At 36.8% G+C, this 27,304-nt stretch overlaps 1 protein-coding gene across 1 annotated transcript in view; it reads right to left on the bottom strand.

Annotated features, from left to right (window-relative positions):
- The window catches only part of tmtc2a (transmembrane O-mannosyltransferase targeting cadherins 2a), a 116,998-nt gene that overhangs the window by 15,332 nt on the left and 74,362 nt on the right, over positions 1-27,304 (bottom strand). Inside the window, exons 4-10 of the mRNA XM_066723639.1 lie at positions 26,509-26,623; positions 24,469-24,554; positions 22,280-22,464; positions 21,740-21,818; positions 19,192-19,313; positions 12,462-12,543; positions 2,760-2,874 (exon numbers count right to left, since the gene is read on the bottom strand). Of these exons, the coding sequence (XP_066579736.1) occupies positions 2,760-2,874; positions 12,462-12,543; positions 19,192-19,313; positions 21,740-21,818; positions 22,280-22,464; positions 24,469-24,554; positions 26,509-26,623 (784 nt within the window). The remainder of the gene's footprint in view (positions 1-2,759; positions 2,875-12,461; positions 12,544-19,191; positions 19,314-21,739; positions 21,819-22,279; positions 22,465-24,468; positions 24,555-26,508; positions 26,624-27,304) is intronic.

Raw genomic sequence — 27,304 nt, 5'->3', positions numbered from 1 at the left:
GCAAAAGGCTTAAAGATTTGCTACAGGATTATCTGAACTGTGTAAGCTGATGCTGTTTTTAATACTAATCCTGTCCATTTGTGTTGGTAATGTTGGACTCATGTCTTATGCATTCATCCTACACAGCTGTATTTTTAAACTTCCTGAAGGACACTATGATTAAATGAGTTTTACAGAACAAGCATTCATTGCGGTTTTGAAAGTGTTGAAAGAAATGCAGTATCTGACAGCATTTTTAAATAATTCAAAACAAATAAATTAACTTTGGTATCCCTTGCAAATCCTGCAGGGATATTTTTTTAACTATATCTGGGATGTAATAGAAGTTTCAGTAGTTATATTGCTCAATAGCTTGAAAAAGAGTATTCACAAATACTAGTTTAATTTTAGTAAACTAAACTTCTGTCTATCTATCTATCTATCTATCTATATACACACCAAGTTTAGATATTAACTATTATCCTATAATCACTAAAAATGAAATAAACAAAAAAATTAGACAGCAATATGAGAAAGTGGACAAGGCCATTCAATAAAAAGAACTGAAATAAAAAACAAATCTGAAACACTTCCCTTTAAAGCATATGCATAAACTACTGTAAAATCTGCTGGGGTCCTGCACTTTTAATACCCAAGGCATTGATAGATTTTCCTGTACAGTCACTGACGGATGCTTTCATGTGCTGTAAATTATTATGCAGACTTGAAATCCACAGCATACCTCGCTGTAAGAGGTTGTGTATAACTTACTGATTGTTTTAAGTAGGCTGGAAAATTGATAGCGAGGAAGAAAACTTGTCAAAAGGTCAGCCCTTGAGAGCAATAAAAGAGGTTTCAACATCTGAACATCCCCCACTGGTTCACTCACATCGACACTAGAGAGGTTTTCAACATCTCCATCCAAGACAAACACATAAAGAACATTAGCTATAAACTAATGGGACCTCATGCCAACACAGCAGTCAGAATTCCCTCCTGAGATTGTAATAAACAACCTACGGGTCATTCCTGGATAAACCCCCTTAAATATCGGCGGAGTGGTAAATAGTACAGCATTTCATGTCTGTTGGGCACCTGAGGCTAAAAAGGAAGGCATCAGTTAGTCAGAGCACGTACTCAACAGCTATTCATTTGAGAAATGAAATTTTAAAATAACCCTCAGAAAAGGACGAAATCAGCTCCCTGTAAATTGCTTTGATGAAATAATTCCCTTCTGCTCACATTTCGTGCCCACACAAAACAGTAGCTCTTTTTCACACAATGCGGTTTTATGACTTTGTTCCACTTCCTGAGTCACTTTCCCAGTACAGACCACCAACAAAATGAGATGTCCTTAAGAATTTGCTGCATTACTAATAGCACTACCTAGAAGCTGCAGAAATCAGTTTCAGCTCCATTATGCAATACATAGATACAGTATTATGAAAATGTATTAATTCAGAAATGTAATGTTGAATTGTTTGTAAATATACAGAATACACTTGTGTCAACCTGAGCACTTCAGTCTTACAGTACAATCCAGATTATATCACTGATTGCAAAGCCTGCTTCCCACAGATTGATATTTCTAATACAAAGCCTCTTAACCTGCCATCAGCAGTGATACAGTTCAAGTTTAGTGTTTCAGATGAGATCTACACTTACTGTTAGCTGTCGGAGTAATTTGTATTTCTGTATATGATACCAAACCGATAAAAGCATGGGATCCAGTGAACTATCTGTATTATATTATTTAAAGGTGTACAGCTGAAGCAATAACTTGGTGTGTCCATTACAGAAAATGTGTTTATCTCTTATGGTCCTTGGAGGATTTTTTCAATGGGTATGTGGATTATAATACAACAACACTAAAATCATAAAAATATGTGATGTTGTGTGGCAATTTCTTTGATCACCTATCTTAAGAGAGAAAAACAACTCAAGATTAAAGTGAAAGCATATGCAGTTGAGAAAGAAACATCTTAAGTCTGAAATATACTTTTAAAAAGCCACAATATGTCTGTTTTGTAAAGGTTGAGTATTTACACGAATTGAGAATTAGAAGCCGTAAGGGACATTTTTTGAATGCTAGATTATCCTGGAGCACAGTCAGTTTAACCAACAATCGAAATAAAGGATAATAATTATAGGTGTACTTCAAAGAAAATCACCACATTCTACAAAAAAATATATAATTATTCTATTGCAATCAAATTGAAGGCCCAGACTACCTAAGCAAAACGAACGATCTGACAAAACCCATGCACACTTCAAAACTATGTCAAGGTCACAGATCTCAACATGCTTTGAAATGTTGCCATCTTCCAGTTCTGAAAGGTAAACGTTATGCTGATTGGAGTACAGCTCATTTCCAGTTGTCATATATGTGTTCAAATCCCTCAGCCAGTGAGACATAAGTTGGCATTGTGCTATTTACATATCCCCACACGCTTCTGCTGTAATATAACAGCTTGTTGCACAAGTAGTGGCATGAAGTCAGAAATGAACCCTGCTCTTATTTGGAAACGTACTTTTATGAATGAGCCAAAAACAGTAGGGTGAACAGACATTCAAAACACTGCACAAGTGAGACGGCACTTCTCCAGTCTGGGGGACGTATTAACTCTGAACAAAGAAAGGAATGACTCTATAATATTGACTACATCATACTGGAAAATGGATTACCAGTACGTATTGAACTGAAGCCTGCAGTCAACATCCAGCCTCACCCAGTCGTTCTCCTCCCAGAAAGGAATGCTGTAGTAATATGAAAAACCAACCTGAGCATATGGGCTGCGTTAAAGACCACATCAAACTCAGCGCTGTCAAGCTGTGCGGCCTTCTTTGCCATTTCAGCTGCTTCAAGCAAGCGGGATTCTTCCAACAAAAACTGACCTGTGGGTCACGGGGAGAGGGAGAGAGAGAGAAAATTTTTTGACGATTTAGAGCTTGGAGGGTAGTGTACATAGATAGATATGAGCTGGAAATATTTCCTTTGGCTGGGGGAGTCATTGACCTACTTGAGGTCTGGGAACCGCAACACAATTTGCTGAAACAAAAGAAACAAAGTGCCCTTTAATTCTGACCCTCAGACAGTTCTATTCCTGCACTAAAAGATCATAATAGCTGTGTTTTTCCAAAGTGTGTGGCATCTTTCTGTTTTTCTTTACGCTTGCTTAAATATTTTACCTGTCTGATCTCACATCCTTTCTGATACAGCTACAGCCTTAACCTCAAAAGCGGTGAACGAGTTCAAAAAGTCCCTCAGTAGGTGATATTTCTGCTAAAATAAACATGTTCCCTGCTGCTTTTGGTTAATGTCTCAACTGCTCCTAGACTTAAAACCACCAGGTGAAACCAAGCAATGTTTCCAAAAATAGCTGTGGTTAAAATCTGAAAATTGGTAAAACAATTATGTAGTGTAAATCATAAACAGTAGGGTTACTTGGCTTTCTATCCTCACATTATGCAACCTAAGCCAGATGTCTGTATATTAGGTATGTATGTATGTATGGATGGACGTTTGTATTGAATCTGGAAAATTGGCACTGTAAATTGAAAAACACTGATGAAGATGTTGTTTATGTATTTTCTATTATGACTGCATCCTATAAAATAGGTGAAATATACAATATTCAATAAAATAGAAACACACACACACATATTTTCATTTGTTCTTGGATCCATTCATTTATTTTATCTCTTTTTGTTGTTCCATGCTTCTTTGAGTCATCCGCACTTTCTGTAACATTTTTGAGTTACGTGCCAGGTTTCTGTTGAGCTACTTACATTTTCTTAGATTTAACAATTGTTAAGCATGACTTTGGTTTTACTCCCTCCTTACGTCCTGTTTTCTTGCTTGCATCTGAATATCTTGAAATTTAAGCTGCTGGTCTTCAGTGGGGTTTTTTTGCAAATATGAAAATGCGTTTCTTTGCAGATCTTGATCTTGGGAGTGCCTTGGTGGAGTTGAATTGCTGATTTAGCATTGCTGTAGATATATTTCATAGACGTTATATACCTTTCCTCAATGTTTTGATTTCTTAGAGCTCTAATGACTGAGTTTGTATATATTAGATCAAATTCTTTCTCATAGTCAACAAAGCCCAGGCTCAGAGGAAGCTCATATTCTCTGTATCTTCCCAGTACTTCTCGTACAACTTGTATATGATCCATCATGTTATATGCATTTCTGAATCCTGCTACTTCTCTTTGTTGGGTAGAGTACAGTGTGTCTTGCAGGCGATGTGTTCATATATTTGTAAATACTTTGTACAAGATGTTAAGTAGACTGATGGGCCTACAGTTCTTCAGATGAGACACTTTATGACAAGTTTTGCCAGAATCTGCTCCATTTCTTCTCCAGCTTCCCAGGATCTCCACTGTGATTCCATCATCTCCAGGCGCTTTTCCATTTTTATCTTCTTTATGGCATAGCCTGCTTCTTCTGGAATCACATCTGGTATTTCACTTGTGTTCACTGAGACCTCTTCTCTCTTCACTATTGGATGGGTTTTTGTAGAATTGTTCCACTCTTCTGATAATCATATTTTGGTTTTTGATTGTTGTGCCATCAACACATTTCAGTTAAATTATTTGATTATTTGCTATTCCGAGGCATTGTGTTATACATTCAAATGTTCCCATTATTCTCAGTGGCTTCTTAATTAGGTTGACGTTTCCTTACTGTTTTGCACAGCTCAATACAATTAACTTTTGGTCTGGAGTCTTGACTGTATTTTATTTCTCTACTTTTCTTCATTAATTTACTTGTTTAGTGTGAGATATTTGTATCTTGTTGTGATGTATTGAATATATACATATATATATATAAATAAACTAGTTAAATATATGTATATTGTATAATGTAATCATGTTAAGAGAATAAACTTTGAATAATAGTTTTATTTTTATTTTTGTATTATTATGAATTCACCATACCCTTAATGTTTATACCATTTTTATGCTTATAAAGTAATTTTGCATTGGGGGAAATTGGCATGTTCATGAATTGTATTCATGTTACAACAAAGTAAACCTAATCTCTAAAATCAACAACTTTCAAAAGATGAATAAACTCCATCATGGCAGTCTAAACACTTTAATCCTACAAGGATCAAACACAGTCACAGCTGTTAAATTTGAAGAGATTAAAAAAGACATTTCATTTACAAATCTGTTAAATCTACACTGGTTCTGGGATGTGGGATCCTGCCATCCTTGCCATGATGAAGGAATAGATGTAGAAAAATATATACCTTTTTGTTTGTTTGTTTCTATTTTATCGTACAAAATATGGACTGAAATGCAGTACCAATAAATCATGTATTGTATGTAAATATAATGACTTATGTCTCACCTTCGTGGTTTGTTCTTATATATATATATATATATAACATTAATATCTTTTGTACTCGTCCACATCAAGAAGCTGAATTTTCAATGATTTGCCAAGTAAGCTTCTTTCGGAATGTTCTTTAGAACATTAAACGCAATAAAATCTGCGGTACAACATGCCACATAAATGTATATGATGCATTTCTTCCTTGAATTGATCAAGACCGGCTCTCTAATATTAATATCATATATATATATGAATCTCATTATAATGTTTGTCAGTTTTTTCATGTTGTTTTTTGTTTACCACACAAAGCAGTAATGTTATCTTGTGAATTTCCACATTAAGGACCTTGTTTGTATTCAGATTCCATTGTTAAATTTCAATGAAAAAAAGAAAGGGAAAAAAAACAGCTGAGGAAGTGTGCTTTGGCAAAAGTAGTAGCACTCTAATAACAGATTCACATGCCAGGGCTGGAAAAAAGGGGGTGTAAGTGTCAACACTTCAATTCAAAGGAATAATTTATTACCATGTTGCTTAAATGTGTTGAGAAACATGCTTATGAAGGCCCCGCACACAAACATTGTCAATATCCCTACTATATATATATATATATAGGATATTACATATAAATGTGTTTTTTTCCATAAAACATGCAAAATAAAGAAAGAAATTAACCACATGTAATTCATAGTTTAATCGATATTCCTTTTCTCAGACTTTCTGAAGTGCAACTGTGAGTGATTTATTAAATAAAACATGAATGTGTACATGTGTTTCAAGTCAGAATGTGTGTCAGCGTGTGACATCAGCCCTAACTCTCTACATGGAAATATATATATATATCTCAGAGGGAGGAAGCTGCACCTTTTTGACACCTTCCACTGGAAATTTGTGAAGATAACACTTTTTGCCCACCGGATATTCAGTTCAAACAATTTCAAAACAGGAAGTGCAGAAGCAAATTAAGATGTGTTAAATAACAAGAAAACTAAGCTACCAGCGATGATTGATTGTTTTTTTTATAGGGTGCAGAGCACAGCTTTTCTGACATAAGATGCAGCCAGGATCCAAGACCTCCAGGAGTCTGTAACCTTTGTCATGATCCTTCTTAAACCTACTGCTTACATAAACCTTCAGAGCACTGCACTTGTGTCTCTGTATTGTAAAATATTGGTCTCTGGTATACACTATATTACAAGGTAATGGGACAAGTCTCCCTCCAGGTAATTGGAGCTACCAGAGGTCATGTGCTATCTAGAGTTTTTTAAAGGCACCATGACCACCAGTACAACAGTACACCGGCGTACTGTCAGCATAGATTTCTGTTGAGGGTCCATAAATCTGCTACAAAACTGGAACAGTACAGTAATGCTTTGGCTCGGGGAGAACAGTGTTGAAAACATTTAATTAGCCACTCCGAATCTTGACCTCCGTCCAACAGAACACAACTAAAGAGCTGGAACAGGGAGACGCAAAAAGACAGCAGAGACCAACGCTGCTCGCTCCACTAGAAACTACACTGAGGGAGCAATAGCTCAGCCTTCCTCGGGCTATTTATCAAAAGCATTGCAGCTGTCGTTAAGATCCAGAGTGAGTCTGCACCCTACGCAGCAGCACATTGTCAACATCTGTCTGTTGGTATTTGCCTGATGTCCCAATACATTTAGTAAACCAATGTATACAGTTCAGTAAACCGTATCCTTTTCATTTGGATTGCTTTCTACTTGATCTGTACTCTCGTGTTTACATTTATATATGGAACTGTTTCTGGTCTCTCTACCTTAATGATGCATGTCAATGAAAGGAGAAACATTGTAAGATGCTCAAAATTGAGTGCATCTGGCAAAGTGTTAATGAGAACAATTCCCGGAAAAAGGTTGCCTCCAACCTTTAATCTCTGGCAGGCTTTTCACTTTGATTGTTCCTGCAAAGATGCTTACTTTTTCCCCCGAAAGGAACACAGAGTTCATCAGATGTGCTGGTTTATGGGATAAGGTCAGACAACATTGTGGCACTAGCCTGGGATGGGTCCAATGGACATACAAGAAATGTATGATAAGGTAGCTATTCAAAATAAACTAACTTTTAGGAAAACCATTAAAAAAAAGCTCTCTGACAGAAAGGTAGATCTTGAGCTAACAGACAGCTTTTATATGCCAAAATCCTTACCCAAGAGACTGTCTCAAAATGAAGACAGAACAAACAAAGTGTCAAGCTGCAGACATGTTATTTTCTAAGATGACAAATGCTCAATTATAACTATCATATATGCACATATAATCAGCAAGCATATAACCACATAATCCCTGTTTTGTGACCTAGCACTGATTTGTTAAGGGAACTGACCTTACTAATATTGTACCATCTTAGTGCTACTGCCATATAAGGAATCTTGAAAAGCTCATATTAGCATTAGCAAAGTCGAAAGAGACATTTTAATCTGTGACTTTTGATCCTTCTGTGCTTTCTAAACCACCTCTAATACTAACAGCTGGTCTGACTGAGATTCCAGCAAATCTCTACTCAATTAGAGATGCAGCCTCCAACAGGAAAAGCGGAAAAGTAATTCTGCTTTCCATATGCATTTCTGATGCATGAAGCTTTGAAGGTAACATTGTAAAGGAAACTGAGATTAACTTGCCATTAGATTAGATTATTATATGCATCCAAAGCTAGTCAAAACTAATTGTAGAATTTAACTAATTTATTTATTTAACTAATAATTTATTAGAAAGTTTAAAGTAAAATTAAAGCAGATTATGATTATGCTGAACCGGTCCATGGCTGTAATGAAGGGTTCATTTTGACCTTCAAAAGTACTGTTGTTAAAATAATAAATTATTGTACCAGTATATTATTGGGTGACAAAAAAATAATTTCAACAATTTGGCATATCGTGTTTTTATAGAAAGATAGATAGTTCAGGTTTTCTTCAGTAAACTGCAGACTTTATACTACAGAAAACCAAGAAAATGAATTCTAAAATGTAGTGATTGTTCTTTATTATTGTTTACTACGTATCAGAAAATGATATTCTCACAAAGCTTACGGTTCACTAAAACGTACTGAAAGTCACTAACTGTTTATTCTGAAACATATCAAACTTATGATCAAAACAAAATTGTGACATCCTAGTGAAATAATGTACAGCTACAGAGGTATTATATGAAACTGGCAGAAACAATCACAACCGCTGACAATGTTTTTGCCGTTTCTGCTTAAGATTTTTTCGGTCACCTTTTGAAAATAAATTGGTTTTGTTATTGAAAACGTTTGAAAAATGAAATATCTGAGGTTTTTATAAGTAATAATTTTGGAACTTCCTAAAACAGTGTGACAACTATGTTCAAGTTGTTGTTTTATTCTGAATAAAATTGTGTGATTACAGTTGCTCTCTGTAAAGAGCACTTTAACATATCCTATATGGAAACTAGTTTACTGAGTATATTTTGCTTTATAAAATACCATAATTGAAATATACGTTATGTATTTTCGATTAATGCATCCGATAGAGCAGGTTAAATGCGAAATATTAAATCAAATAGAAACATATACATCAGTGCTGTAGTGGTGACTGAATCAGTGGTTTGTCCGGGGGTGAGGGGGTGCTGGCGATCTGTTGACCCCAGTCCACAACTTACGGCATTTTAGTTTGACCAATAGAAACTCAACCCTAACACGAATGGACGTTTAGTAATCTAACTATTCTGAGCCATTAAACAGATGAGCATCGCTACATCATTTGTAACTGATGAGCAAACAGTATACAAGATTTTACCTTCAAGGACTGCAACTTATTTTAATTTGAAAAAAGGAAAATGTTTGTATGATGTAAAATAAATTAAAAACAAACAAAACAACAAATAATAGCCCTTCAAGTATTGCATATCTTTTACTACACATAAATGTATATGATGCTGAGTAAATGCATTGACTGTAAGGGATTTAGTACTTACATAAGACTAATAAGACCCCGTTCACACTTATTAGGCCGGCCCTGGGCGCCTCAAATTTAGTCCGGCTTTTTTCACACTGGCAGGTTTAGGAGCCTCAGCGCGTCACACATGCGGACGAAAAGGCGGCCTAAACGAAATGCATGCCGGGAATAAACACATCTGCACAAACACACCAGTGACGCAGGACATGAGGTCTGTTACAGGTGTGTGCGATGTGTTTATAATCACAACTTATTAATATCGATTGGCTATTGTTCGGTTCTACACTCACCTAAAGGATTATTAGGAACACCTGTTCAATTTCTCATTAATGCAATTATCTAACCAACCAATCACATGGCAGTTGCTTCAATGCATTTAGGGGTGTGGTCCTGGTCAAGACAATCTCCTGAACTCCAAACTGAATGTCTGAATGGGAAAGAAAGGTGATTTAAGCAACTTTGAGCGTGGCATGGTTGTTGGTGCCAGACGGGCCGGTCGGAGTATTTCACAATCTGCTCAGTTACTGGGATTTTCACACACAACCATTTCTAGGGTTTACAAAGAATGGTGTGAAAAGGGAAAAACATCCAGTATGCGGCAGTCCTGTGGGCGAAAATGCCTTGTTGATGCTAGAGGTCAGAGGAGAATGGGCCGACTGATTCAAGCTGATAGAAGAGCAACTTTGACTGAAATAACCACTCGTTACAACCGAGGTATGCAGCAAAGCATTTGTGAAGCCACAACACGTACAACCTTGAGGCGGATGGGCTACAACAGCAGAAGACCCCACTGGGTACCACTCATCTCCACTACAAATAGGAAAAAGAGGCTACAATTTGCACAAGCTCACCAAAATTGGACAGTTGAAGACTGGAAAAATGTTGCCTGGTCTGATGAGTCTCGATTTCTGTTGAGACATTCAGATGGTAGAGTCAGAATTTGGCGTAAACAGAATGAGAACATGGATCCATCATGCCTTGTTACCACTGTGCAGGCTGCTGGTGGTGGTGTAATGGTGTGGGGGATGTTTTCTTGGCACACTTTAGGCCCCTTAGTGCCAATTGGGCATCGTTTAAATGCCACGGCCTACCTGAGCATTGTTTCTGACCATGTCCATCCCTTTATGACCACCATGTACCCATCCTCTGATGGCTACTTCCAGCAGGATAATGCACCATGTCACAAAGGTCCAATCATTTCAAATTGGTTTCTTGAACATGACAATGAGTTCACTGTACTAAACTGGCCCCCACAGTCACCAGATCTCAACCCAATAGAGCATCTTTGGGATGTGGTGGAACGGGAGCTTCGTGCCCTGGATGTGCATCCCACAAATCTCCATCAACTGCAAGATGCTATCCTATCAATATGGGCCAACATTTCTAAAGAATGCTTTCAGCACCTTGTTGAATCAATGCCACGTAGAATTAAGGCAGTTCTGAAGGCGAAAGGGGGTCAAACACAGTATTAGTATGGTGTTCCTAATAATCCTTTAGGTGAGTGTATATTGTATTTGAAAGTTATCTTACCCTTTGCAGCCGAAGCTTTCTAAAATAATTTAAAATGTGCTGGTTCAATGGGGAATCTAATTCATATATTTCCCTTTTCAAATGTCTATCTTCGGTTCTGCACGTCTAAAAGTGCTGTTATACATTCACCCGAAAGCGAAGCACCTTTATTAGGACATCTGCATTAAATCACAGTAAATCTTGTGCATTAGTGTGCAATCGTGTGCATGGGAAGCAGCCTCTGACGCGTGTGTAGTTTTATCAGACAGCAGCGCTGGACACTCCCTGCGGTTTCTGTTGTAACTGTATCTTCCGCATTGCAAACGCTGGCATTTGTGATCGTACTGCTCGGCTCAATATAACTGCATTTCGGATTGAATAGTAAATAACCGGTCTCGTATTAAAATGCACTGATTTGAATGGAAACCTGCTTCGGTTAAATTTATATCGTTTTAATGCAAAATGCGGATAATTAATAAAGTTACCTGGTCCCGTTCACTATTTCACAATGCAATTTCCACATGTAAAATGCATAATGTTAAATTTCAGACTTCAATCATACTTAGTACAAGAAAAAACAATAGCAAGTTTACCAGCCACACACTTTTATTTTAATCGACCGAGTAGTTTGAAATGTTTACATTATAACTCATTACTTTTATAATATATATAAAGATGTGAGCTAGCGAAATGCAACAGTACATTTAAGGCTATAGATCGATATGACATTCAAACAATACAGAGACAACACTGTGTCCTGCAGTGTGTGAGCTGTGTCGGTGCCCGTGTTTACTCTGTGTTTATTGTGTTTACTCTATGTTTACTCTGTGTTTATTGTGTTTACTCTGTGTTTACTCTATGTTTACTGTGTGTTTATTCCGCGTCTCTCAGACACGCGTCTCTGGGGGCGGGGCTTGCGTTGCGTCACACGCTGACGCTTTCCACCGGCCCAGCGCCGGCGTGTTCAGTTACATTTAGGCCGCATTAGGCTGGGTCGAAAAGCGGGAGTAGTTTTGACATGGCCCAAGGCCGGCCTAAATCTATGACCCCGTTCACAAATCTCAAGTGTGAACGGGGTCTATGTTAAAAGACCATTAGCCTTTCATGAAACGTCTGTCCCCCTACTGTAAGCCTGATTTATTCTGATAATGATATATACAAATCATACAACCAATACTCTTCACTTCATTCTGAATTCTGAAATGCATTTACAAGTGTGACATTTAATATCTAGCGGTAATTGAAATATCACTATGTTTAGGGTAGAATTACCTTTGAATTTCCAGCTGAGGAATACACTTTTGTATCTTTTAGCACTAGATTGTAAGGTCAGTCACAGTTCGGTTTAAAAAATGTAAAAAGATTAACAAATAATGAAGCTATAGAGTCAAACAGGATATTTAAAAACCGTGTCAATGGTAGAATAAGCAGCTCTTTCCACTCATCTGCCCTCAGTTGTCTGGACTGTATTTACTTTTATATTTAAATGCACTACAACTTGTTTTCTCAGAGTAATTTAATACACAAGACAAATTAAACACAAGTACCAAGGCTTTAAACAGACCGACAGAGGTGCAAGTTAAAATATGTCAAATCACAGATCTTAAGAAAGCATTTGACTTTAATCATCTACCCACACTTTTGAGCTAGAATTTGAAAAGAAATTTAAAAAGTCTACCTCAGCCTGGTACTTACCATAATGCATGTAGCAATTTCCTTTTGTGGGATCTAGCTGAATCGCCTTCAAAAAGTACCTCTCTGCCTCCAGCTTCTGACCCTGCAAGGCAAAAGAGGATTATTTTAGACTCTTAAAGACCTCTTTCGAAGGCTTAATTTACCACACAATGATTTAAGAGGTCACATTGCCTTTTCCTTAATAACTTCTTGTGTTTTCAAGGCATTAATCACAGACCTAAGAAGTAACATGTGCCCTGAACAGTAATAGTTTGTGCAAATTTTTGCCATTGTCCCCTGTAGGCACGGGCACAACAAGTAACTTCCACTCCCTCCAGAGAAAGCCAAGAAAATAATCTGCATTTCAACCTTTGAAAAACTGAACCCTGATCAATGAGTGTGACTGTAACACCCACAAGTACATTTTATTATATTTAAAAGCTGTGGCATATGGCGAGCATCCTTGCCATGTGGTGTGGAAGCAAGATAATTATTGTAGCCTGGGTTAGTTAACCCTACTCAATAAAGTTGGCTAATTATGTGAATTATACACCGCTAATGGCATACGTGTGTGAGTGTGCGCTTGATTTCATTTTACCCTTCAATGCTTTAAACTCATTCTGTGTGCACTAGATTTAAACACATATTTAGCTATCATCACTTCCCTGTGCACATGTAGCTCGGATTACCTAGTTTGGGATACATGTGCACAAAATGCACATGGCCAAATAATGAGAACAATCTGGCGTGCCATGCACTTTATGTGACCAATAATAGCTGTGCAAGCACTATTGAGACAGAAGAGAAAGCTCTTGATGATGTCAGATGGTATAAGACACCGAAAGCACGTCCAATCTCCTTTGACCTAAAAGTAATGGCTTCACTGTCCGACAAGTCCATCCAGATAACCTCCTGAGAACGAGAACGTGTGTGGAAAAATACCCCTCGAAAGGTCAGCTCTGGCTGCAAACAGATCATGACAGATTGGTCCTGTGGGCTTGTGCAGTGTATTGCGACACGTAATAGACATACACAGTTGTGTAAATCACTGACCCCTTCAACCACTGAAATAATGATACAAAACACACCTGTTTCTGCTCCAACAATGTGCTCTGTTTTATATATATACACAAAGAAGCAAATAATCCATGAGAAAACTGAGTTAAGACTGATGGGATAGAAACCATTGACTGTCACTCTATAATAATGCATTCATATAAATCCTGATTTGTTATAGCATCGCTTTAAATAAGGGGTATGAATACATTTGACTGTAACTGTCTATTGCTTAAATTTCTTAACGATAATAATTTTAATTCTCCATTGAAAATGTTTTCAGAATGGGCAAAATAAAATGTGAATTTTGGAGAATATCTAGTCTAAAATACTAAAATTTATAAAATGTCTCCACATATGTATTAATTCATTCGTATGGCAAAATGTAACTGCAATATTTCAGGTTGTAAATGTTTGAACAACGTACAATAGATGTACAGGAATATTTTATTTGTGAGGATTAGCCTAACTGTAAAAGATACTGTCTGCAGTGTAATTGATTTTAATATTTGTATGCTTATCTTGCTGGTTCTTTTGTAAACCAGTTGGGCCGGTTTAATTTGAAAATCAAATCTTCAATATTTTAGCATTTACATTTCAACCTTTAAGAAATGTAACATGGTTTAAAAGCTTGTCTTGACTGTTCCCTATTTCTGGTAGTTATTCCACAGAAAACAATATATTTCCTCTATTAGAAAGACAATAACGAACATAACATCAAGAGAGGCAGAGCTGTTATTACAAAAATATAATTTTGCCCATGCCCTGATATATTACCACGTACAATACATCCATATTATTTGTGAGGTGTTTTCAAAATCTACTTAGGCAGCTGTGGGCATCAACCGTGAACAGAACTTGTCTGGTTTCCAGGGGGGATTTTTTTTTTTTTTAAAGTGCAAAACAGAAAGGTCATATATAGTGCTTAGCGGATAATTTCTTTAAATCTATATTCTGCCATTTGGCTTATTGCATATCTTAGCCCAGACAGTCTGCCTGCAGAAATATAATTGTGACTTAAGTTAGTGTAACCTGACTGGAAATTGAACTTGACATCCCAGTTAAAAATCTGATAGCACAGCTGGGCAGTTCTGGATAATAAGTTCTACAGAGAATGATGATAGCAAGATCACATTTACAAAAAATAAAGAATATGTTTTAGGTCTACGTACTGGGGAAAAATGTTAGCAGCACTTAGCTTTGTTTACTATGCCGTGTACCATATGTGTTTCATTTGGCTGGACATAAACGCTGTGGAGAAATCCTAAAGCATGTGTCAAGAATGACAATGGTAACAAAAGACAGACGCCCACCTGTGTATGCACAGGCTGGAATAGTCTTTGCCTAACTGGTGCAATGGCATGAAAATGTATCCAAATTAAGCAAAATTCAAAGCATATTTTTAAAAGAAAAAATAAATCCCTAAGGAATATGTTGAACTGCAAGCATCTGCAGGGTTTTTATTTTAATTAAATGATCGTTAAGGTAGTAGTACGAATAATTATGAAAAAGTGTAAACCCTTTCAGATATATGATTTCTGTGCTACACTGGTAATTTTGTGAATCATTTTAACCCAACCTCAATAGTTAAAACACAGATTCAGTAATTAAACAGATTCTTACTATTAATCTAAATCACATGTATATGAATCACAATCCTATACCTCTCAACCTTTGTATAAATGTTATCTTGTGCATACTGTATTAAACAACACAGTAAGTTGAAGCATTACTGTTGGATGTGAATGTATCAATAGCAGTATTCTATCAATAGCACTAGAGCTATTATATTAAAACAGCTAAACACAAATAGATGAAACCAAGTGTTTGAGTGTTTGTGACACACTGAAAAAAGTGTCATGAACATGATTTCAAGACACCAATGGAGAGGAGTATTTAGGATTATAGTTATTGTCACTTAAAAATGAAGGGTGGGCAGAATCCTTATTTAATTGAATATTTATATATTAAGACAACATTAAAGGTGTCTCTTCTTGCACAATTTGCACAGTCAGAACCACTGAGCTTAATTTTTCAGACCCTTTGGTAAAACAAAATTATACCACAACAAAAAACTTCCAAGTGACATAACTTAGGTTTATTATTATTATTATTATGAAAACCAAAACGGTCATAAAAAAACAAAACTGAAGCTAAAACGGACTATTCCTTGCACTCTGTTATTGTAGTGCCTGTGAAAGCTTCCTTGTGAATCGCAGGTTATTATGAGAATAAAGAAATCAGAGTCTCAGTCCATTTTTCACTGTCGGGGTGCTTATACAACACTCCTCTGATCGTGGCGAGAGATGCTCCCACTCCCTAAACATGACGCAGTGGGGACCCGGAAAAAGGACACATTCCCATCGTGAAGTTCTCCTCCCCCTGCCAGGATGTGAACTCCCAGCGCAGGAGTGCACAGGTTTGGCACACCACGGGGGCTACATCTCACTTGTTATCTTTCATCAACTGTAACAAAAGTCAGATGTGAACATAACTGCTGTCACATGCGTGTCTTTCATTAGAATAGTAGTGAATACATGGGCAATTGAAGAGAGAGGCCAAACATACATTTACACAAATACAGAGAGACAAAAATAACAAAACTAGAATTACCCAGCAGCACCGCAGCTAGCGCTTTTCAAACATTACTCTCCACACGAAAACATACACTTTCCCAGCTTTCATGGTCAAGCAGCCTGGAGAGGGACAGCAGACGCAAGAGATACCAAATCTATCCTCCCTAAATCCAACCCTACCCTAACTAACTCTCCAATAAGGACTCAATTTTTTTCATTGCTTTCTGGCTTTCTCCCAAGGTCAAGCTGTTATGCGCTGTGGTGTTTCACAACAGCTATCACTTCTCACCGCAGATGTGGCTTGACTGACATTACGGAGATGATCAAGGATTTTGGCTTGCATTTATGTGCAGTGCCTGGGATCATGTGGAGATGAATTGAATTATACAAATGCACTTGGGTTTATGCATTTGATCAATATTCTGTCAGGTAGGGAACATATTCCTGGCTCTATTGAATTTAACCGTATCTGTGAAGCCTCAGTGTTAAGAATACTTATTGAGTTTTGGAGATTGTTATACACACTTAAAAATACCGTTATGCTATAGGTAATGAAGGGAGCTAATATAAGACAAAGTCATACAGAGGGAAAAAGGTAGAAACTCGATGCTTTGGAACACAATTTAAGTAGAATTTATTTCTACTTAAGCAACAATTTCCCAGTGTTAATTCAACTCAGCTATTTGCAATTACTGCAACCAGTCCAGTTTTGACAGAGAAATCAATTGAACTTGCTGGTGTGTCCCAGTGCTCTTTAACAAATGTTGTTTTTTCTCCAGTCTTGTAGGAGGCATTTACAGCCACTAACTCAAGGCAACTTCTCTTCACAATCATTGTGCAACAAAGGGAATTATGTATTAATTCATTAATTAACCTATTTATGCATTACATATGCACGGGAAAATAAGGCCTTGATTCTCTTTTTAAAAACACGAATAACAAATAACTCCCAGCTGTCAGATGTCAACAGTAGATTTAAATTGGTTTTGTTTTAGCGGAGGAAAATTAATCTTTCCAACCCCTCATAAATGAGTTTTGGCTATCCCTGTGTTCAGATACTGCACTTTCAAAACATTCTACAGTGTTCTAATGATAACATACATTATATATATATATATATATATATATATATATATATATTCATCAAATAAATAACCAGCCACTCACAGTGATTTAGCTGTTGAGTGGGTTCCAGCTCTGATATCTCTTTGCTGTTTAAAACAATTGTAGGCAGGTGTTCTTCACAGAGGAAAGATGTAACAGCTGTTTTAGGGGTGAAATGTTAAACTTTTAGCACCTGATTCACTAGTACATCAATGATCAATTACACTACCACTTCAAAAATACAATAGGAGTAGTGAGGCCAGGATTAAAACAGAGAGATCTTTATGACTTCAAAATTAGCTGAAACACACGGTTCATATATGATGAACTGGAATACTTCAGCCAAGTTAAACCTAAATCGGTATTTACTACTGCAAATTTAGTTTCAGTGTATACAACTATATTTTTTCAGTTTTAAATTGAAAGCTGTTTATTATTTAGTGTGTTTTAGTATTATTTTTTCTTTATTAAACTTACTTCTATATTCTATTTCTACTTCTACTGGACCCCAATATATATTGATATTATTCTTTAAAAATATATATTATTTGGAAGATCATTGGAATAATTTGATTTCTCCATACCCAACATTACTTTCATCACCCAGACAAACCAAGGTTCTTCTATAAAACATGACTGAAAGGAATCCGTCGGAAAGGTCACCTGTCTCATGCATGAGGTAGCAGCATTTGCTTTGCATAAGAAGTAACTTAATGGAAATAGCTCGGAAAAGTAGAAAACAATCAATATTTAACCAGTTGTGAACATTAATCCATCCCCAAAGCAGCTCAGGTCACTGACTCAAATACTACCGTGATAATAAGCCAAGCAGCAAAATTGAACCTCTCTAGGTTTCTGCAGTCAAAAAGCATGTTAAATATAACTGTGCAGTCCGCAACACAGACAATTTCCATCAATTATTCAGCCTTGCGCCACTCAATCTTCCAACCTAGTGCCATGCATCAGAAACGTAGTATAAAGCACCGTTCTACTGCTTTTTCAATTATCTGTCACAGTTGTCACAAAAGAAGCAGGTCTTCATTCTTTTTTCCCTTTTCCACAGCTGAAAACACCTCAACTTCCAGACATTTCATGACAGCCACATTCCTCTCATTGTAATGTCATTTATTTTCCACAAAAAAGTTTGTGGAAGTCAATTTCATCATGATCAGACTAAAAACACTTGCCCAAACATATTCATAATGAGTGTTTTTTAATTAGCAATGTTTCACACCATAGTAGAATAGAACCAAACTGTATCAAACATCTGCACTGCCAACCCTACTGAAAAAAAACCCTATCAACATGGAATTAAAAAGTGGAAGTTAGTGGAGACCAGAAACAGAAAAACTCTTGACATAGTCTGGAAAGACAGATTTGGAGCTGCAGAGATTAGAGTTTACAAGAGCATCCTTGAGCTTTTCCAGACACCCCCTGCCTTCGACATTGAAAAGGGGTATATTGGTGTTGACAAATCTAAGTACAAGTGAATACCTCCATGTAATTACGCTGCCTAGTCTGTAACAGATCTATCAGGGTATACTACCCTCTCCACACGCTGCTCCGATTTTGAACTTTTAAACCTGCAATGTGAACGGCTAGCATTCCCCCCCTCTGCAATCTCTCCTAAGTTTTTAAAGATTAGTCACCCAAATACCGTCCAATCAAAGACATGTGTCACATCTCAATGGATATTTCCTCCTTTGAAAAAGGAAAACAAGAAAGACAGACACACTCAGTGTCTTCCAGGGCAGAGAAAATGTCTACAATTAATATTGCAGCTCACGAATGAGACATCAAGGAGACAGAGTAGGGGAGATACAAGGCACAATCAATGGTCAATGTGCATTTCCTCAGAGAAAAGGGCACCTTGAGAAATCCAATGGTATCTCCATGTATCAACTGAAGAACACAGGCTATTGACTAATGCTCCCGATGACCTTAAAAAAACAAACACAGTCTGAGAACTTTAGTAGCTGCAAGAGCTGGTGTCAGAGGACGAGGAGGGGACTTACTGTGATGGCCAGGAGCTTCCCGTAAGTGAGATGAGCCGGGATATGATCCGGCTTGGCTCGCAGAGACTCCCGGTACCAGTGCTCAGCTTCTGTCAGTTTGTTCAGCCTCATGTAGGCCTCTCCTGAGGCAGAGAGAAGGTCAGGTCAGAGGTTAGGGAACCACACATCTCTCCCCTGTTTTCCTGACATATCCAATGAAGGATATGGCATGCCTCCAAAAAAACGCCTGCTGCAGCCCAAGCTGACTTTGAAATGTGATACTTACTGGCATTCGAGTGTTTTACGAGAGGAATGGAAGATTAACATGGACCTTGTTTTAGAGTTCTTTAAATGGATTTTAAAACAAACAGAAGTCGGGCCCCTAAGTATGACTTTGGCATTTATTATAAGCGGACATAAGCTATGTTATGGACTGCAAATACATTCAAACAAAACACGAATAAGTGAACAACTATACTGAACCAAAGGAGGTTTTTTACAGATACATTTATAACTATTATGGTCTAAACACAAAAGGAAAAGAAAGATAACATAACAAAGCAAACAGCAAAACATTTTTCAAACGTTTCCAGTGTTTCTGTGCATACATTGCTCAGAACTTTTACCAAACCACCCTTCTGCTTTCATTAGTATTATGGATGGCAGGTATTTATTTGTAGCAACAGTATATTAATGTCAAACCAAGTTAGGAATACACTTTATGGGAAAGTTTTATTGCCCATTAATTTGAGATTCAAAGCCATGAGTTTGGTTTCCCGCAGGGCAGAGACAGCCAATTAAGATCAACAAACACAGCCCAATGTCGGGTTTTAAAGATAACGGCTTATGTTTAACTAATACACTGAATATTGAACAAGAAGTCGAACAAAGTGAAGACAAAAAGCCGAGGAAAACAAATTCTGACTTTCATTGTATGAATACATTTGTGTATCTATACACCACAGGAGAAACTGGAGCAAGGACATAATAACAAAAAGATAAAGAGAATCAGTTGTATGCAATTGTATTTTCTCCCACTGTCGAATAACATCATTTTTTTTAATTATGAATTACATTTTGTGCTTTAGAAAAGTTCAAAATGTTCTGTAACAAGAATGAAATAAGGCAGCTGAAACAATTAGGGATTGGTCAGAAATTCCTGTAGAAGATGGATTTCAATGTTGAGGGCTGCTCGTCTTGTAGGGCCGATTCAATGATACTGACATTAGTTTAAATATACACTGTGGCCCCTCGTACAACATGTGATATATTCACTTCTTCAATCCTTCCCCCACCTGGAACAATATGCTCTCATTTTTAGCCTGTAAGGTGTATTATTTCAAGAATTTCACGACACCGTTTTTGTAATTTAACAAACGCACCGAGAACAAGGTTTTAAATGTAATTACTTCAGTGGGAAAATTTTTTTTTATTAGAGAGCGAAACCTCAGCTTGAACCTGAGGTAAAGTTCAGGTTTCATTTGACATATATATTAGTGGTTAATAGTTAGCCTGAGATAAGCAGATCGGATGGTGACGGGACGACACTGATGGATTTAAATCTCTTTCCTGGTAAGAAAAGAGCATGATGCAGTTTGCAGCCAACAGACCGGATGTGGCTTGGCTCCCTAACTCACTACCTTAAGCAGCTGGAAGCAAAGACTACAAAATAAAAATCAGCTGAGGGAAAGTAAACACCTTAAAGCAAACTTCAAACTAACATGAATTTCCTGTCTATTAAACTAAGGATTTTCAGTCATTTCTATGCAGACCATTCCATAGTAAATTTAAATATTTTTCAGTTATGTATCATTTATTTCAATTAGTCAATGCAAGGGTTTTAATGCAAAAGAGTTTAACCAGATTTAATCCCACCTGACCAAATGTATGACGTTTTTTGCTTGGAAATTAAACAAGTAGGACAATGAATAGCCAGGGTTAAACTACAATACATAAGCAAGTGAGTACAAGACAGGCAGCAGAGTGTAGGTAGAAACAGGGGTCAACTGAAATGTAATCTTTTGTTACCTCAGAAAAGCAACAACTGTTTCGGCAGGTGTTTTCATAAGGCTCTGACACGACGAGTGAGGTATTATCACAGCAGGAAGAGAATGAACTGCCCTAATCCAGTATGGAAATGGAAATGTTTAAAATCCAATACATTCAGTTGACTCGGTTGATGAGCAAGGCCACACCCAGGACTTTGAAGTCGGTATGTGTGTCTGTTCAACACCAACTCTATACCAGCTCCAGATTTTAGGAGGACTTCAAAAAGCAGAGCCTGCTCCCGGTGTCAAAAGCTCTGTAAAGGGAATCACTTAACGTTTTGAAATTCATGTTATATTATATTATATCAAATTAGCTTATCTTAAACCAGACTGAAAAAGTTGACACTGCAAGAAGTATCAGGTTGTTTATTTGGGTTTACTGTGCTAATAAGGAGACGGTGTTTGAAATGGCATAGTCACATCAATGGATGGCAATGCATATTTGTAGTGCTAGCACTGTTTAGCACTTTTAAGTCATCTGTGCTTTTTTCTCCAATAAACCAATGCTTAATAACACTTACCCATCATGTTGTACAGACTCTGAGGTGCAAATTGTCTTGGCATCTTTTTTATTGCTTCTTTATAAGCGGAAAGAGCGTCCTATGAATAAATAACAATTATAATAACATATTAGAAGACCAATAAGAAGAAAATATTATTGCAATTCATGGTTTCTATTTTATAATCTGCACAATGGCCATACACAGCTCTAAAGTGTGTAAATTGAAGCCGTTATTGGCAAAACAGAGGAGATCCAATACTGGCAAAACATGAACACTACCAAGATTTAAGATTAGGATAGACAACCACAGGATTACAGATTACATCCATGGGTATAAATATTGTTGTGTTGCTAAAATTGATAACCTGTGTGGAAGGTTTATTACTCAACAGTACCCTAGATCTTAGAATATTATTTGGCGTTCACTCACGAAACTAGATTTCCAATTGTGTTCCCACAGTTCAATGCTTCAGCTCATGAACATTCATCACTACATTATTCTCACTGCAAATCTTCAGTGCTTGGTGCGTGACTGTGCCCGACTCTTTTAATGGCATACCTCCTGTTGCCCTTGCTCATGATGGAGCTTCCCAAGGTTGTAGAGGCAGCTGGTTACCGAGCTCTTATGTGCATGAGGGTCTTTCAGGTTTTCATCTGGGATATCGGCACAAGTCAAAAACGTCCGCTTGGCCTCTTCGAGTCGTCCCTGGTTCATCAGGATGATCCCCGTATTCAAGTATGCAGCTGTGAGGAGAGGGACACAATTATTTTGAGCAAGAACTAATTAAACACTGGGGGCCTACCACTGTACCGCAAAGCCTTCAAGAATAAATCCCCCACTTCTGGGAAACCATTCTCAGCACCAGCCGCGGGATGCCAATCTATATGTACGGTGGATAATGGCATCTCGAACGGATCACTGCACTGAACCATCCACATCGGTATTGTTATAACTATGACTATTATGTTTATTGTAGATTGTTTTAGTTTTCTTACTCTGTTTCTGCATTTCTCCAACATGAGAAGTTGTATGTGTGAACTCCCCATACATTCTAGCCTCTTTATCAACATTCAGAGCAGATATTCAGCAGGAATAAATGAGTAAATACATGCATACTCGTTAAGATTAAAATATTCATGGAAGAACACATTAATTCAGAACAGTCTTATTATTCTCCTGTTTGTGTGTGTGTGTGTTTTTTTTTACCTTATAAAATGTGGGTAATCTGAGCAGTATTTTTCTCTCCACAAGTAAATAAATTAACCTTTTCCAAGGGCAAGCTAACAAGTTTCGCAAGTTAGGTTTCATACCATTATATTTCTGGTGGAGCATTCAATAAAGTACACATTTCTCATTAAAAAAACAACCGTTATCAGCGTCAATTTCTAATAACTTTCTTTCCCTTCAATTCCTTTCAAACAGTTTGTGCATAATTGAATCTTGATTTCTTCTAATTCATAAGAATTTCATCATACAAAAGATTAACTACTTTCTTGGTTTAAATCACTCATTTTACAATGTGGGATGTTGAGAAATGTTTATTGAAAATGTTGTGATTTCCCTTATGTGACAGTAATTGCCATCCAAAGCATTTTCACTGTCAATATTTCATAAGACTGCAGTGTTGTACTTGTTTTTTAATTTTTTTAACATAATATATACAAAAAAGAGAAACAAATTAAACATTTGTATTAGTATGAATCAGATTATAGATCTTATTTGAGCTGACGTTCATTGTGTAAAGGGGAATGTTGTTGGTTAAGAGGCAGATTTACAGAAATCCCCCGAATTATCATTCTGATAGTGTCCAGGTTGTGTGTGATGCCAATTGATGCATTAACGATGCTGTAGAACACATTACTAGTGTAAATATTTATTTGTACACAAGATTATACATGGCTGTCTCCCTTAAACCTCTTTCCATACAATTATTTAACGTCTGCTTTATAATGTTTCATATTATAAGTGAAGAAATTGTGTTTATTTAATGTAATATACACAGAGAAAATCAACATATTGCTCAAATATTATTAAATATTAAACATATTAAGTATTGCTTTGTGAAGACTAGTAATTTTGGAATGTAGCAATTGACCCATTAAGCTGTTTACAAAGTGAAATTATTTTAAAATGACTGAAGCCCTCCCGTGGTTAATCTCTTGTTTAAAAAAATAATAATGGAGGCATCATTTTAGCTCAGAAAACTAGATGTTGATCAAGCAGTCACATGGGTCTTGTCTTCAGCTTATTTCCTATTTTTTGTAGTGCAATATTTTATGCTAATATAAATCTAGGTCACAAAAACAGCCTTTTTCCCACTGCACCGGAGTGATCAGTAAAACAATGTAGCAGACTTAATTGCATGACCAATGAAGTTACTCACAAGAGAATGACTTCCTCCCAAACGATGACATAATACAATTTAATTTTCCTGACAGCAAATTGAAGCTGATAATGGGTTACAAAAGCATGAAATAACTTCAGCTGTGCAGAAGGTGAAGAGGAACAGATTAAAGGCAGAACGTGAAAATGATTTAGAAGGAGAGCTGGATTTGTAATAAATAAGTAGGAAATGAAACTGCTGAAATGAATATATATATATATATTTTCTTAAATAAACCTGAGCAAACCATTAATTCAGTAAGGGGATGGCACTCCACTTAATTTCTCTGTTTTTACAGATGCTTGGGTACATACATAATCACACATGCATGAAATTATCAATAATAAAAAAAAACCTTACTTACAAGCTAATGTAGGCCTGCTACCAATTGCCAGCTTATAGTAGTGTAGCGCCTCAGAGAACTTGTTGTTTTCTTGTAGCAGCAAACCACTAAAAAAACAAGAGTGCAGAGCATCAGTGGAAAATTCAATCAGGCACAATTAAAACTAGGCACTTACAGAAAGGGTCAATAAATAATAATAATTATTATAATAATTATAATAATAATCTGTCACAAGCATTAAAAATGGTGATGTGGATATAAGCAGAGCAACCTGTTGTCTGATTCTTGTAGCTGCACTGAATTAAACAAAAAATATAATCCAGCATCACACAATAGAGCCTGCGACAATTTTAACACATTGCAAGAATGTGCCCCAGGAGATAGCAGAATTATTCGGTGAAGATACAAAAAGCTGACATGTATATTAAAATGATTACAATGTTCAATGTGAGAAAATATTCATAGTTGCACCATATGAAAATGTGTCTGTATCCCGTGAGCCCTTTATCATGTTACAATGGATTAACATTGCTAAACATACGTGTTCTCTTACTAAGGATCACCAATGAATGTGGGATGTGTATCCAGCATATAGAATTAAGGTTTAGTTATTATTTTATTTTCAAACATCCAAATTATGTGTTTGTGGAAATCTGTTAACTCTTTTGTTACTGTTTTGGTTCTGAAAACAGACCTTCAAAAGTACAACCTGGGTACTGTTTTCCTATATAACAGTGCAATAAAAGGTCAGTATGGTACCATGTGTCCAAACTGCATTAACACTGGAAACATTGTAGGTATATATGTTTACAGACGAAGGCTAATCTTCTGAAATAAAAGCATACGATCCAATGCCCAATTCGGAAAGGCTTGACTGGCACAGACCTCTAAAAAGTGTTAAATAAATTAGATGAAACATTATTGATTATGAATAACAAGTTCCCCCAGCATTTGAAAAACAATGCAGGCATTAGCACTTAAATCAATGATTAAGCAACCAAACACCTGCTAATCAAAGATTTATTGTATTTGTTAACATAGCACTTTTCAGAAGCAAACCTTTCACAAGTCAAATAAGACAATCATGGATTTCATGGTGGCATTTATGTGAATCGATGTTGCTGTCTATGGAAGCCATATATTGGAGAGAAACTTGTGTTCAATCAGTCCATACCCCTGGTTTTGTGTCAAGTCAATCAAACCATCCGTGTTTCAGGATGAATCACACAAATACGTACGGAAACATACCCGTTGTTTCATGTGTAACCGGCTCATGAATAACACATTTTAATCCAATAAGCATTTCAAGTGGAATTCAACTATACACAGCCTCCTCTTCTGGGGTTCATATAGGAATAACCACCAACAGCTTCTCCATGCAGAGCAATTTAACTTCCTGTCTTTCATCTAGCTAGTTCTCTTCGAAACCCAAGATGTTTTGTTTTATAATACAGACAGCAATGGCACTCAGATTTGTTTGGTTTCATTGATGCTCCTTCCTCAAAAAGCAATAACTCAATGTTTACCCTAATCTCTTCTCTAGGCCTATTTTTCGGTGGCACAATCTGTTTTTCTTTGCTTGTCTCTCAGAGCGGTTTGATTTCAGTAAGCAATTCCCACAGACTAAACGTTGCTATCAATTATGACGCGATGAGTACAACGCTTTTATGGAAGTATGTACCCATGCCATTACTTTGTTCTGCCTTCCAGTAGAGAAGTTTAAAAAAGTAGTCTATTGTATTGAAAAATATACTATTTGGTGGGAAAAGTACATGGGGAGAGAGAGAAAAAAGCACATTTCAGACAAACTATTACATTTCTGTATACCAACTTGCACTCACGACACTGGGGGTTAATGGAAGCATACGAGATGCCTCATCCTCATAAAAGCCACTGTCCTCCCAAGAGTTTAGGCAACTTGATTAATGAAAACACTGTCACATTAAAAGGCCCAGGGGGGAGACGACAAACACTTTCACTGTTGCAAAGCGTCTCTGGATCAATAGTGTCTTTCAATACAACACCCTCAAAAAAGAGCTGAGGTGAGTCATGCATACTTACAGATTATACAGCATATCAGCCATGTTTCTGCGGTAGTACAAGGCGTTTCTATAGGCCTTTTCAGCTTCCGCCATCTTGCCCTGGTTCTTGAGGACATTCCCAAGGTTACCCCACGCTGGCAGGAAGACAGAAAGCATTATTCAGCACGGTCCCCGAATCTGACCCCGAAACAACGAGATATTTCACATAACAGTGCTACAGGATGTCACATTCAGAGCAGTTACATTCATGTTTCACGTCTGTTGCTGAAGCCTCAGTACTGTGGTTCCTTCTTCTGCAGGGCAAACGAAAGCTGCCTGGTTTACAAATACCTCGGACAGGAGTGGGAGCTCCTACATGAACCATAAGGAACAATTTCTGATTAAAACTAGCTTGAGCTAATCTTACATAATGCCCTTTATGCCATTATTATTATTATTATTATTATTATTATTATTATTATTATTATACATAGATCAATCGATATACAACACTTATCTATCTCATATTACTACTGTATTCTTTTAGTTGTGAATTTGACATACTTGCAAAGCTCTGACATACAAAATTAAACCATTTACAAATCTTGCAAACCCACATATAGGTCACAATGTCTAGCAGTTTGATTTGAAGTTACATCATGCATGACCAAAATAAACCACAGCTTCAGCATTTTTTAAAGGTAGAAATGATACAGATTAACTAAGCATGAACGGCCAAAATGCTGAATTCTGAAGGTTATTTTTTTCTTTGCTTCATTCATATTTCAGTGTTGGGCTAAGACAGACACCCTCCCTCTATTCCCTGCTAAGCTACA

This window comes from Amia ocellicauda, chromosome 15, assembly GCF_036373705.1.
Source record: "Amia ocellicauda isolate fAmiCal2 chromosome 15, fAmiCal2.hap1, whole genome shotgun sequence".
Taxonomy (NCBI): Eukaryota; Metazoa; Chordata; class Actinopteri; order Amiiformes; family Amiidae; genus Amia; species Amia ocellicauda.
The sequence above is the reverse complement of the archived record's forward strand: the minus strand, read 5'-3'. Positions and strand labels throughout refer to the sequence as shown.